Here is a 14,537-nt window from a genome sequence, read left to right as displayed (position 1 = left end):
AACCTTCTAATGGAGCAGAGTCAGAAACATTTTATATGGTGGGTAACATTGACATCCTGGCACTTTGTGTGAGCCACATTCAACAAACGTTATTTGAACACACCAATGTAGAAATTGGTATGTGTGCTGCATATTTATTAGACGTAAAATGGGTGTAATGTATAACAATTTCTGGGCATGAGCTCCTGTATGTAATCTGCGCCAACAATATGGCTACTGTCATATGGGTCCTCACTGTTTTTCGGTGCACCTGACATACACCTGAAATCAGAATTGAATTAACTTAAGTATGCAAAGAAGTTTCTAGCATCTGTTCCAGGGCCTTCTGCAAAATCTGTGAAAAACTAAGTGAAGTATGCAATGGGCAAGCTCTAACTAGTTTATCCAGTTCTGCAATGGTCTAAAAAGCCTTAAAAGGGATCACTGGCAGTTGTTGCAGAAAGCATCGAGAAAAAAGTTCCAGGGCACTGGCTCAACAATCCCTGAATTTTCTTCCACTCACCTCCTAGGGCTTACCACTAAAGAAACAGGCCCATAATTGATTCCTGGTGCCAGACAAGCTAGCTCTGGATGAACCTTGGGCCCAGCTACAAACTCCTGAATGAGGAGTCAACAGTTGAGGTGGGGGGCATCAGCCCCTCAGTTGCTTGTGGTGTTTGCTGTCCCAAAAGAGGTGCTGAGCAAACAGGGCTGAGGGAGCTGCTGTACTGTGAGTAGCTGCCTTCATCTCCCAACCCATGATCAGCGATGGTCAAAGTTTACAATTCCTCATATGCCTGTCTCCATCCTCTTGTTCTCTATTCACCAACCAATGAAATAGTCTTTCACTAATCACCCACTGTGCAGCCCCATAGTTATACTCATCCCTTTACAAGCTGCTCCTCTCCCAGCATCGCATCCACTCACTATGTTGCTGCTGCTGTTCCTGGCTCTGCTGGATATGCTGGGCTACACACCAAAACAAATTCCCAATTCTCCCACCCAAGCCCCAATACCCCTGACTCCAGACTCCCTCTCTCCTATGAAATGTTATCCTTGGATCCATATTCCCCAGTCTCCCCTACCATTGCCCTCTTCCCCATTGCCCCTGTCTCAATCTTCTGACACCCCCTCACTGATCTCCCATCCCAATTGCCTGCCCCTGCCCCCAACTGCTGAGCTCCAATTATCTGCCGCCAAAACCAATCGCCTTTCCCTACACCCACTGAATTTCAATCACCTGTCCCGCTACATGAACCCTCACCACCAAACCTCAATCATTTGTCCCCACCCAAACTACCACCCGCCCTCAGAGTCCAAATCTGCCCCAAATCCCACACCTTATCGAGACACAAATCTCGATTACCTGCCCCAACACTCCCACCGAGTCCCAATTACCTTCCCCCACTCTCATCCCCCATCGCCACAAAATCCCATCCTGAATCCCAATCATGTGCCCACATCAAGTTCCAATCATCTGTCTGCACCACAACCCCGAGTTCCAATCGACTGCCTCACATCCTCCTCTCCAAGTGGTCCAAATCACCTGTCTCCCCTTCTTGCGGCAGGTCTGCCTGAGGCCTTGTTCCTGCCAAATGTCACTGAGCAAGTGAGAGACTCACTGGCCAAGATATAGGCCTGAGTATTTCCCTTCTCGCTGTCCGAAGTTCCCTCTGAGTGCCTTGCAGCCATTTCACACTCAAATGAGCGTCAATCATCAATTTGGTTACAGGCGGGGCTTTGGCCCCTCACTAAGGAGGAAGTCCTGCCTTAGAGGGCTGCTGATTGGCCAACAGCTCTTTAGTCCCTGCAGCAACAAAAGCTGCAGAAAAGGGAGTACTTCAACGTGTCAGAGCCTAAGTTCTGGGACTGGATGGCAAGGTAAGTTTTGGGGGACTCAGGACGTGAAGTGTAGGGAAGGCCGGGGGGGGGGAGGGGTTGGAAAGTGGGTGATTGGGGTGTCGGAGGGAGGCCGGAGTGTGAGATAAAGGTCCAGCGGCCACCGGGCATTGGGGGTGGGGGGGCACCCAAAGTCTGAAAGGGGCATCTGATGGAGGCAACTACCCTTCCCACCCAAGGCCTAAGCCCGTTCATTTTCACTCTTCTCCCACACCAGGTGAGTCCTCCTACCAGCCTAAAAATTGAGGCAAGGTGGGAAACCTAAGGGCCTCAATTGGGGCAAGGGTGGGTGTCCTGTCTGAGGCCTTGCCTGTCCCAGCGTAAAATCGCTGCGAGGTCGAGCGGGCAGGAATCCAGAGGCAATCCCGTTCCTTCAGTTTCATGCTGCCCCCGACCCCCTGCCTAAAAACCCACCAGTGGGGAAGTGTGAAATTCAGGCACCCTTCCCCCCACCTACTTTAACATACCATAGAGAACGTGCTGTTTTCTTTGAGTATGAATTTCAAAAGCCTACCCCGGGCCCGACGAGAAGAGAGAGCAGCTGCGAAACTAGTGGGTATTCAGCATAAATTCAGTCTGATGGATTCGCTGACTGCTACTGTCCTCAAAGAGTAAAATGTGTCCCATCATCTTTAAGGATGTAGTTTTAATGCCAGGAGTTATTTGAAGTCAGTTTTTTCTGTTTTAGATCCTATTTCACTTCACATAGTTGCCATGCAGATTTTCTTGAAATATCCACACGGAATTTCCTGATCTCCCCAATAAATTCAGTGGAATATCGATCGAACCATCAGAGAAATGGGAAAATAGTCTGAAAATTACAAAATTTTGACACCGTCTTTTTACGGATACTGCCAATCTTCTGTCAACATCTGGAATTCTCTCCCTCCTCTTTTAAGGTCACCTTAAAAACAGCTCCTTGAGCAAGTTTTAAATCACCCTTCCTAATATCTCCTTTTTCTCAGAATCCATTTTGGTAATATGTCTCTGTGAAGTGCCTTGGGATTTTTTTCTACATGAAAGATGTTATATGTTGATAAGCAAATATTTCAATGCAGCTTATCAAGTATCAAGACCTACAAACTACATAGTCAAATTGGGCTGGTCTACCAATTTAATTTTCTCATTCAGACATCCTGGAAACACAACATGTCCAGCATACAGCAACAGAGATAGAACTTTTAACCATCTAACTACTTTAGGGTGTTGATATGGAGCTAATTACTGTGGACCTAAGGTACCTGTCAGTGTCAGTGGAAGGTTGCTGGATTTCTATCCTTGGGCAAGCTGTTCTTCTGTTTGCTAAAGAAACCTGGCTGTTTAGTCAATAGACAGAACAAGATACACTGTTAGCACAACACAAATATGAAGTTGCTTAAGAAACAAAATGGGATTTCATATTCTTTACGTATGGCATGAGAAATAGGATTATATTTAACTGCATACCCATAATCTTCACGAATGTTTGAATTAATTGAATTACTTAAATTGCAGTTTGTTCTGTAAAAAGTCTATACTTACCTTATTCTATTTTATTTCAAATGGGACTATATTTACACAGAATATAAAAACATTATCTGAAACTTATTAATTTAGAAAGTATTTTTCCATCAATCTAGACTTTCAAATATCCTATTAATAAGTGATGCAACTGGTCAACATTTAATGGCACAGAAATGCCTTTATATACTGTGATTAATCTCAGCTGGCCTGACTGGAAAAACAGAGGCAACTGTTTTAAAAGAGGGGGAAGGAAAATCAGGAAGGCAGATCAATCCCTCCATTTCTCGGAAGCAGATGAAATAGTAACGCTGGAAGTGGCCTGGAAGCAATTTATCTTACACCTACTGATTGTGAGCTGGTGCCTGGCACAGAGCCACCTGCAGAAGAGGAGAACTTTTTTTTGTTAAAAGTGCTGATAAGGTGAAAATTAACAGTGTCAATGATATATGGGATTTTACTCTGTAATGAACCTTACTCAACACCCAAGCTTCATTGCTAAGGAAGAATAATTACACCACAGTTTAATGTGACATTTCTGCATAGGATGACCAGTTGAGAAACTCTAATTTTACTTCAGCACTGCAGGCATTTGACACAGATACAATGCTGCCTGAACTATCCTTTCAAAAGAACTAGAAATTGGAATTTTCCTTCAATACAATTATAGTAATTGCTAACATTGATTTTTTTTTAGCAAAATATTGCTCTGCTATGGTTATTACCAACTTTCTCACAGGAGATGGCAGCAACTTTCACTAAATTGTGTGTTGGACCTATTTATTGTTATGATGCCCTTTTTTTAAAAGCAATAATTTGCATTATAAATGCTCAACTGGCAAATATGTGAAATGGTGCAGTTCAAAGCTTGCAAAAGCAAAGGATGCTTATTTTTTTCTCCTCCTTCCTCCTCAAATTGTCTCCTGAAAATTCTAGGAGAAATGCGTTTCTGTAGGCATCAGTCATCCTCCATATCTTAATAAAGTAGCCATTCTTCATAAGTGAGCCCAGAGAGTCGATGTTGGCAGGCTGTTCAACCACATGGGTCTCACAGCTAACCCTGATCCGATTTTCTTTGTCCTTTTTTGACAATTACACATGGAGACCAACCAGGTTGGTACTGGAGAGTGACCAGTGCATGTGGAACATGGTTGCTGCATGAGTTAGTATCTTTATAGGAGGAAAGGCAAAGAAAAAAATCTACCAACAAAAATCTATCAACAAAGTAGATTCAGCTACTTCTGAAATTGTTAATAAAATTAGGACGTTATGTAATTACTTCAGGCAGATCCATGAAGAACAAAAATAAACATCATTGCTGTGGTTCTATGAGGATTTTTTAAGCAGCCATAAATTTAGCTACTGTGATAATCCATTAGTTTATGATGCAAGAACTAGGAGAACCCACAACAGTATTTCACCTATCCTGATGAAACGCTAACTCTGTTTTCCTCTTCATTGATGCTGCCTGCCCTGCTGAGTATTTTCATACATACATAGAAACATACATAGAAAATAGGAGCAGGAGTAGGCCATTCGGCCCTTCGAGCCTGCTCCACCATTCATTATGATCACGGCTGATCATCCAAATCAATAGCCTGCTCCCCCTTTTTCCCCATATCCTTTGATCCCTTTCACCCCAAGAACTATATCTAAACTCCTTCTTGAAAACATACAATGTTTTGGCCTCAACTACTTTCTGTGGTAGCGAATTCCACAGGCTCACCGCTCTCTGGGTGAAGAAATTTCTCCTAATCTCAATCCTAAATGGTCCACCCCATATCTTCAGACTGTGATCCCTGGTTCTGGACTCCCCCACCATCAGGAACATCCTTCCTGAATCTACCCTGTCTAGTCCTGTTAGAATTTTATAGGTTTCTATGAGATCCCCCTCATTCTTCTGAACTCCAGCGAATATAATCCTAACCGACTCAATCTCTCCTCATATGTCAGTCCTGCCATCCCAGGAATCAGTCTGGTAAACCTTCGCTGCACACCCTCCATAGCAAGAACACCCTTCCTCAGATAAGGAGACCAAAACTGCACACAATATTCCAAGTGTGGTCTCACTAAGGCCCTGTATAATTGCAGCAAGACATCCCTGCTCCTGTACTCGAATCCTCTCGCTTTGAAGGCCAACATACGTTACTGCCATTTCTTACCGCCTGCTGCACCTGCATGCTTACCTTCAGCTACTGGTGTACGAGGACACCCAGGTCTCGTTGCACATTCCCATCTCTAAATTTATAGTCATTCAGATAATAATCTGCCTTCCTGTTTTTGCTACCAAAGTGGATAACCTCACATTTATCCACATTATATTGCATCTGCCATGCATTTGCCCACTCACTCAGCTTGTCCAATTCACACTGAAGCATCTCTACATCCTCCTTACAGCTAACCCTAACCTGGCTTTGTTTGCCAGAATATTCTGATTTTGTTCCAGTGTCCAGCTTTGCAGAATTTTACTTTTTAAAAAAATACATTCATGTATATAAAATAAATCTGGGATTTTGACTTATCTGGAAGATGGTTTTGTGGCCTGCGGTGCTGTGATTTTTTTCAAAAGTCATTCATTCAATTCCTAATTCAGAGGGCATTTTTAAGAGTCAACCACATTGCTGTGGGTCTGGAGTCACATGCAGGCCAGACCAGGTAAGGATGGCAGACATTAGTGAACCAGAGGGATTTTTACAACAATCGGCAATGGTTTCATGGTCATCATTAGACTTTTAATTCCAGATTTTTATTGAATTCAAATTTCACCATCTGCCATGGTAGGATTCGAGCCCTGGTCCCCAGAGCATTACGTTGGGTCTCGGGACCAGGGACAATACCACTATGCCACTGCCTCCCCTCCTTGATTCAATTTGGATCATGCTATTGGTCATTTTTCCTAACTCTTTACTGTTCAACCTTCTCGCCTGGGAAGTTCATTGGTCTGACATATTGTGTCATAGTCAACTTTGCTCCCATGATTCCACCATACCCAGAAGAGATTAACACACAGGCCTACTGGGTCTCTTGCCGGAGGCTCCAGACAAGTATGGAGCTCCTGATAAAAATCACCATCAATGCAGAAAATACGCATTTAACCGCTGGATCAGTTTCATTTAAGTTTAATGTATCATGATATGATTTACTTCATTGTTTATTCAATGTGTAAATATTCTACAGATTTATTCCCTCACGCATTTTACACCACATTGGTGTTTTAGTGGGTTAGGTGTGGTGTGGTGCCCACGACACTGAGAATCTTTAATTGGGTCCTGTTCACACCTATCAAGTCTTCTTTGATAGGTGTGAGTCTCAAACACAAGAACTCCAGATCACAAAGTCTTGATTGTTCAGTTCATGCTGGGCACTGTTCATTTGCTTCTCATAGAACCATAGGCCCTAGAATTTTACTAATGCTCTGGATTATAGTAAGCCCCCAGCTGCAGAAAGCAAAGGAGAACTGCAATAGTGGTTCCCATATTATAGTGGGAGGCTATGAAAACAGGCAGAAAACAAAGGCGATAAACAGAAAAGCAGGACACTTGTTCCAGAACTGATGATGAGACAAGATCCTTGGGAATTGTGACAAGATTTGGAGAAATTGTAAAAAAGTCAGGTGGTTTAAAGGATTTTGATATTGGTGTGATTTGTTGTTTCTTTGACATGTTTACTTGTTACTGTCCTATGAGTATACAAGGATTTTCAGTAACAGTAAAGATTGAACATTCAACAGCAATGGTTGAAAACTAGTAAAAAGTAGAAATGCAGTAAGGTGATTTGTTTGGTAACCATCTTAACTAAAACTATATCATCCAAGAAAAAGGCTGATTTCTCCATATAACTGAAGGGACAAGGGGGGTTCAAAAAAGAATCTCCTGAGTGGTTTCGTTCATTTCCCAGTGGTCGTATCAGAGCAATTAAAGGCAGGGGCCTGGGAACATAGGGCCTGGTGTCTGCCCTCTCAGCCAGAGAATGATGCATGCTACAGGGAAACCCAAAGGAGGAAAGGCGGAAAGACAAAAAAAAAGATACCTGGACTGTGTACAATAACAAGAAAAAAAAATAGGTCATGAAGGGATTATTTCGATCATTTTCCAGATGCCTGAAAAAAATAAATTTGACATTGCTGAATCCTTAAAAACAGAGGACAAGACAATGTGTGTTACTAGACAGAGCTGTGTTATAAATAATATTACATTCTTCACATTTCCAGATGTCACCCTGCAGTGTCCACATAGGTTTGTGAAGAGGGTAGAGTGTCAGATACTGTCTGCAGAAGCATTGGTAATGAAGTACAGCTTCCTCCTTTAACCAGCTACTGAGTAGCTTGTGCAAAATCAGCTGCTGTGTTTTCACATTCTCAGGAACCCTCAGTGCATTAATCAGTGTCACTTGCAAGGAAATAAATCATCTGTGAAAGAATGCTACTTCCCTCTGGACACAAAGGCAATGCACAGAACCAAAATTCACTCTTGATTTTGACAAGTGCGACATGCTATGTTTGGTTTCCTTTAAACTGGGACAAAAGAGAAAGATTTTTGTAAATCCTTATAAAAATAAATTGGCTCCAAGAGGAAAATATGGACCCAAAATTACATTACGGTCATTATTTGTATAAATTTTAAAAAATCTGAAGGATTTTTGAAAGGTTGGAAAAATCCGCTATTAGGGTAGACTTTTCTGGGGGCGATGACACCAAGGCAAAATGGGTAAAGTGCACTTCATCTGGAAGCAAGATATATCACCCAAATTTTTGCTCTGATGATGTTCAGAAAATTATGGGGCAGGAACAGGCCTTAAAGGTCCTCTGTGGGGCTGCTTGTTTGAGTGCATTGTTGGAGTTTTGCAGGAGATTTTTGCTTTTGGATTTGGGTGAGTTTTTTGATTGCATCACCTAAACTATTCTTATTTGTTGCCAAAAATGCCCTGCACACCAGAGTCTCACAGTCAGTGAAGTAGTGCCAGAATTTCACAGAAGGGGACCAACTCCAGAGACCTTGAAAAAGGTGGGCAGGACCAGATGTGAAAGTCCCACCCCCTTTCTCGGCATCCCATTTTGCTGACAGGGGAAAGGGGGCAGAGCATGAATCACGCAAGTGGGAAATCCAGATTCAGTAGGGTCATTTGAAATTAGTACAGAATTCTAACAGACCCTATCTGTGCTGTTCCAATGGGCTTAACCTGCAGTCACAAATTGATGGAGTAAATGTAAACACTCTTGAAGTGTGAATAAGGTCTGCTTAAGTGTCATGATCTTAAGTTATTTAAATCTCCAGCCCTTTAAAAACACCAAATAAACAGGCAGCAGCTTTCAGTTAGAGTTTTTAAAAAATGTCTGTTGTATTGCTTTGATTGACAGGCCATCTGGTGTAGGTTAGAAAAATCCATTATCATTTGTTCCTACAGTTTCAATAGGGTTCAATGTTGACATTTCTGAATGGCTATTCTTATAGCTGAGGGCATTGTGAATGCTTGGCCGAGTTTCAAAAGCTCAAAAAGCACTTATCTCAGTGGGTAGTGGGGTAGAGGGCCGAGCACACATTTTGATTGACAGTTTAACAAGGTTATTAAAGGATTAGCTGTCTTTGATGTGATTACTGAATAGAATTTTCATATTTTTTTATAACAGATTGAACACTTGGGGGGATTTCAAAATCTTTGAATAGATTTCATGAATGAGAAGTTTTTCTGTATCAAGTGTGTATGAGCCATATTAGATAGTTAGAAATGTATTTATTTCCATTGCCAAATGGAGCCTGAGGTCTGCCCATAGTGGATACTGAGTGGCTATTGAGGGGACATGCATTGGCATGGAATCATGAGCTGGCATGGAGAGGGCATGTGGAGTGGGGGCTGAAGGATATGGGCTAGAGGGCCTAACAGCTCATAAAACAACTGGGACAATGTCCCAGAGTGTTGAGGTATGCCTTCTAACCAGCCCGGCTTGGCGCTCACCTGCCCCCATGGCCGCTTCTGATTTGCTTCCTTGGTCGATGTGCCTGACCCTATCACGCTCTTGTCTCCCCGAAGTGAAAATTATGTGTGACCGGGCACTTTATCTCAAGGCAGGTCTGCCAAGTCAGGAAATTTCCCAACTGGGGCTACTCACCTTGGTAGCAAAAATCTAAAGGAGGTTAAAAGCAGGGGTGCTAAATATTTATTATCCAGGAGGCAAGTAAATAAAACACAGTATAGGACAACTTTGCAGGAGGGGCCCAGGCTACCAATGCAACAACTTTAGAAAGAATGTGACTCACTACTGTAAAATGATTTCATGTATAGATATCTCTATTCTTCCCCACCATAGGATAATACTCCCCTGTACACAGTGCGCATTTTTTATTTCCTATACTATACTAGCCATCTTGTTTCTTCTCTGAATGAGATTACTTATTAAGCTACAACTAATACCAAAACTGAGGCACTTAGGGCCACTGCAATCAACAAAACTTTCATCCATTAGTCAGGAAAAGATTTAAGTCCTGGTTTAAGAGGTGAAGGGCCAATTTCTAACTCAGTGAAGAACCCAATTCCCTCCTCCTGATAATCACCTTTATCGCGGATGTAACAAAGAGTTCCCTGATAAAGAAAATCAGATGTATTGTAATTAAGCACAGGTGTTAACATACCTTAACTTACAGATGTGAAAAATACTCAGATAATATCCTGTGAGTCACAGTCTACAATGATATGAGCTTATATTCAACTATTTGATGCCAGGAAACAAACCTAATTCAAGTTCTTTTGCTAAGATGCTATTTTGCCCTTTTCAATTGTCACTATTCATGTTACAAGAGTCATTGACAGAAAACGCGAAATGGAATACCAGAGGACTTTGAGTTACTTTAATATCACATAACCACAAATAATACTGCTGTTTCAAAAGACCCGCATGGGGTATTTGGAGACAATGTTGGACTCTAAAGCTACATATAAACTGATTGATATGTAAAATAACTACTTGGCTGGAATAGGTAATAGACAGTAACCTTGAACCTCAAATTACATTTATAAACTACTGGAATATTGAGCTCATGGTTTAGAAATCATCTAAACTTCTTGGTTAAGCTAAGTCTTGTAACAAACTGCAATCCAGGTGTTATTCTACATGTTAATGAGATTCTTGTCTCTATATAACATAGTGGAGATTTTGTGCTTTGTTTTATTCTCTTGGTCTTCTTTTGTGGCCTAATCTTTTACATGATACTCTCTGACCCAGCCCGAAAACAGCAAAGGCTTAGCCTGTGCACTGGATGGCTTGCAAGGAAAATTTAGAACACGTTTAATTTGTCAGGGGAGCCAGATCTCAGACAATGGCCAAGAAATTTGAGTAGTGCTGAAAATCGGTGTGAAATGGGCGTTGCAGCACAATCACATATCCAAAGACCTCTCCAGGGGCCCACTCAAAATTGGACTTTGGATCTCAAAAGCATAAAACTGGAGAGCTGCAAAAGTTGGTTGAGTATCTAGAAGCAGTTCATTTTGGAGTCTTAGAACACCTGATCACCTCAGACAGAGCCAGCCCAAAGGAGACTGGATGTGTCATGGAGCAAGATAAGCCCAGGTCAGCAGTGGCCCGCAGTATTCTTGATGAGTCAGGTAACAATAACAGAAATAGGGTAAAATTTTATGCTCTGTAAATAAAGCATCATAGCTATTTTTTTTCCCTCCTTTAAGTTGGCAAGACTTCTATATTGTGTAATGAAAGCAGGGTGAAGATCAGTATAATAAACCACATTAAACATTACACATGCTTTATATCAAGCATGTTTACAATGTCATTCCAGAATGATGAAATGAGGGGAATAATACATTTAATGGATCCACAATCCTGATGCAACAATGTTCCAGAGGGCACCTAGTTTACTTCCTTGCAAGTATTAGACTGTTTTGCAGGAAGAATGACCGCCGACATCAATGTAAATAATTTATATTAAATTTTGTGGTTGTGTGTTGCTGCTTCTTCAATTTTGCGGCACGAGTCAGAAAATTTTGTTTTTTTTCCCCTTTGCATAATTACACAATTGAAATCTAGCCCACAAACTTTAGAATTGGTTCTGAGAACACTTCACTCCAACATTCCCTCACACTACAATAAGCATCCAATTTGCTAGAAGATTGGATGGGAATCTGTCTTGCTAAGAACAGACTCTACAGGCCTACAGCACATCACTTTTCTTACCTATAGTGCTCTGATGTTCCATTGACTATAGTATGATTAGACCATGCATTGTGACTTCCACCATTGTACCATCTTCCGAAAAGCATAGTAAAACAAACTGAATGTTAGAAGCGCACAAAATAATTCCTTCACAGCAACAACATTCAACAGCTCAGATGAGATTTTATAATACAGTGACAAACCATTAGCTTCATTCCAGAGATCCACGTGTGTCGGTTCTCCAGAGTTTATCAGAAAATAACACCAACAAAGTGGTGGAAAGATACACATGTTCTGAAGCAACAGTTTAGGATTATCATGTCATTTTCAGTGTTGAATTAATGCAATCTGGGTGGAGGGGCATTCAGAGTGGGCATTCACCTTCACTATAGAGGAGGATAAATTTCAATAGGAAAGACTGAGGCAGTCTTCTGGCTGGATCACCCGCTGCTCTGTTGCAATGCCACATTTGGAGGTGGGACTGTTGAGCTGCCATTTTGCCTGAAAATTCAAACAGCTTCATCCAGTGTGCAGCCAGTTGCATATATCTGCATGAAAAAGGCTTACTGGTTCTACAAGTGTCATAAGTGGGCTCCATAATGCCATGATGGCAGCTGATCTAAAGAGGAATCAACTGCTGCTTGCAGAGTAGCAGAACAGTGAAGGACAAAGGATGGAAGAAAATTTTGGGTATGGCATTTAGGATAGACTCGTCTGCACTTGGGCTACAGAGGCCAAGCACCACAGATACTGATGTAGGCACCTGCCTCTATTTTGGAAGTGGGATAATGTCAGAACAAAGGCAAATAAGCAGTTGGAAGTTCGACCCACCTGCTGCTTCCACAGCATAGTGATGTTTCTGGAATTTCTACCCCAGTACCTCTAGTTTAGTTGTCAAAGGATTGAAACAACTTCCCCAAATTAAGTGAGAAGTTTTTAGACTCCCATGTTGGTTTAGTGTCTAACTGCTGGAGTGCACTTGAATCATCAATGATCAGCAGATCCTGTACCTGGAACAGATAGAATGTTTGGGATGTCTGAAAGGGCACAGTTACAACGTGGATGATAGAATGAATCCCAAAATAAAGTGTGCCTTCAGCATGTGTTCGATGAAAGAGGACAATAAGAATTAACCTAAAGGCTTATAACACATTGAAAACTAATTCTCATCTTAGCTTGCATCTTACTTAGCTCAGTTCTGGTATAGAGTTACCAATTGGCACCAACAAGTCTCAATTTTAGTCATCTATCTGTGCTTAATCACAGCACCGGGGGCATATGTAATCGCCCCTCCCTTATAAATTTAAAACTTGGACAATACAAACAGCCTAAAGGTAGTACAACATGTCACACAACAAGGCAGTTTGGCAAGACTGTTCCGAAGAAGAGTCACATTGAACTCAAGACGTTAACTGTTCCTCTCTCCATAAATGCTGCCAGACCTGCTGGGGTTTCCCAACACTTTCTTTTTTTAAGGCAGTTACTTGATTTTGTTTTGCTAACTTGTCAGGAAACACACAATGGCCATCAATTTTCAAGCCATTCACTTAAGTGAACACAAAGGAGAAAACCTTGGTAAATTGTCTTACCTTGCTCAATGGTGCAGAACTAATAAATTCACAGCTTTTACAAGTGCTGACATTATCTTTAAAAGGGTTTTGAGGTCAGGTATTTCTTCTTTCAGAAAGATGAAATCCTACACAATACTAAAATATCAGGATATTGACACATGGGAAGATTTCCTTTGTCACTATGGATTGAATAGTCCCAACCAATTGGCAATGGGTTGGGAGGTGGGAGGGCTAGCAGAATGGAGGGGGGGAGCATTGGGAGGGGACTAATTGTCCCTCCCCCCCAGTATGACATATTGTCAGTAGTAGGAAAGTTGGTGGCTTGACCTCTCATTGGTGGCCAACTGAGACATGTAAGTGACCAATTAAGAGCCATATTCCACTTAAGAGGACATTTAGCTCAAGCCAGGAGGACCACGACCATGTGGGGAGATCACCAGGTAAACCCTGATCACCTCCCAGTGGGTTCCCATTTGGGCTGCCCTCCTTTATTGTGCACTCCATTGGCAATGGCTGCCCTCGCACCACCCCAACCATCAGTGCCTGGCTGCCAGACCTGTTTTCCCCAACCAAATTCACCTCTTTTTGAAAGAACCTCACCACTGACATGCCCTCTCCATGGAGCTGCAGCCCCAGCAGCGGTCCCCACCAGCAGTGACTCTGCCGTAGCTGCTGATCTGCCAGCCCTCTGATTGGGCCAGCAGCTCCCGGGGGCAGGTCATCATCCTTAATTGTATGGTAGCCCTGGTAGCAGCTGCTAATTGGGTGCTGCTGGCAACATGCTGCCCTGGGTCCTGCTGCTGGCTGAACTGGGGTCAGCACCCACTTCCAGCTCCAGTGGAGCTACTTCACCAACGCCCACAAAATTCAGCCTTATGTGTTTACAATATTGTAAAGGTAGTGGGAATATTTTATATATTTCTAGTTCAAGCAAAACCATTTACAATTTCATTAGCAATCTTTCAGGTGTCATTAAAGGCCCACTAACACAGGAAATCACCCCTGCCCTAAATCCTTCCAAGATGGTGAGACCACATCTGAAGTACTGTATACGGTATTAGTCTCCTTATTTAAGGAAGGACGTAAATGCATTGGAAGCAGCTCAGAGAAGGTTTACCAGGCTAATACCTGGAATGAGCGGGTCGTCCTATAAGGAAAGGTTAAACAGGCTAGGCTTGTATCTGCTGGAGTTTAGAAGAGTAAGAGGCGACTTGATTGAAACATAGAAGATCCTGAGGGGTCTTGACAGGGTGGATGTGAAGAGGATGTTTCCTCTTGTGGGAGAATCTCGAACTAAGGGTCACTGTTTAAAAATAAGGGCTTGCCCATTTAAGACAGAGATGATGAGAATTTTTTTCTCTCAGAAGATCATAAGTCTTTGAAACTCTTTTCCTCAGAAGGTGGTAGAAGCAGAGTCTTTGAATATTTTA

At 42.2% G+C, this 14,537-nt stretch overlaps 1 protein-coding gene across 1 annotated transcript in view; it reads right to left on the bottom strand.

Moving 5' to 3' along the window:
- Positions 1-14,537, bottom strand: part of rims2a (regulating synaptic membrane exocytosis 2a) — a 1,205,442-nt gene that overhangs the window by 369,462 nt on the left and 821,443 nt on the right. The window contains exon 23 of the mRNA XM_078540066.1: positions 11,558-11,629. Coding sequence (XP_078396192.1) covers positions 11,558-11,629 — 72 coding nt within the window. The remainder of the gene's footprint in view (positions 1-11,557; positions 11,630-14,537) is intronic.

This window comes from Cetorhinus maximus, chromosome 4 (assembly GCF_964194155.1).
Source record: "Cetorhinus maximus chromosome 4, sCetMax3.hap1.1, whole genome shotgun sequence".
NCBI lineage: Eukaryota > Metazoa > Chordata > Chondrichthyes > Lamniformes > Cetorhinidae > Cetorhinus > Cetorhinus maximus.
This window is presented reverse-complemented; position numbering and strand designations above follow the sequence as displayed.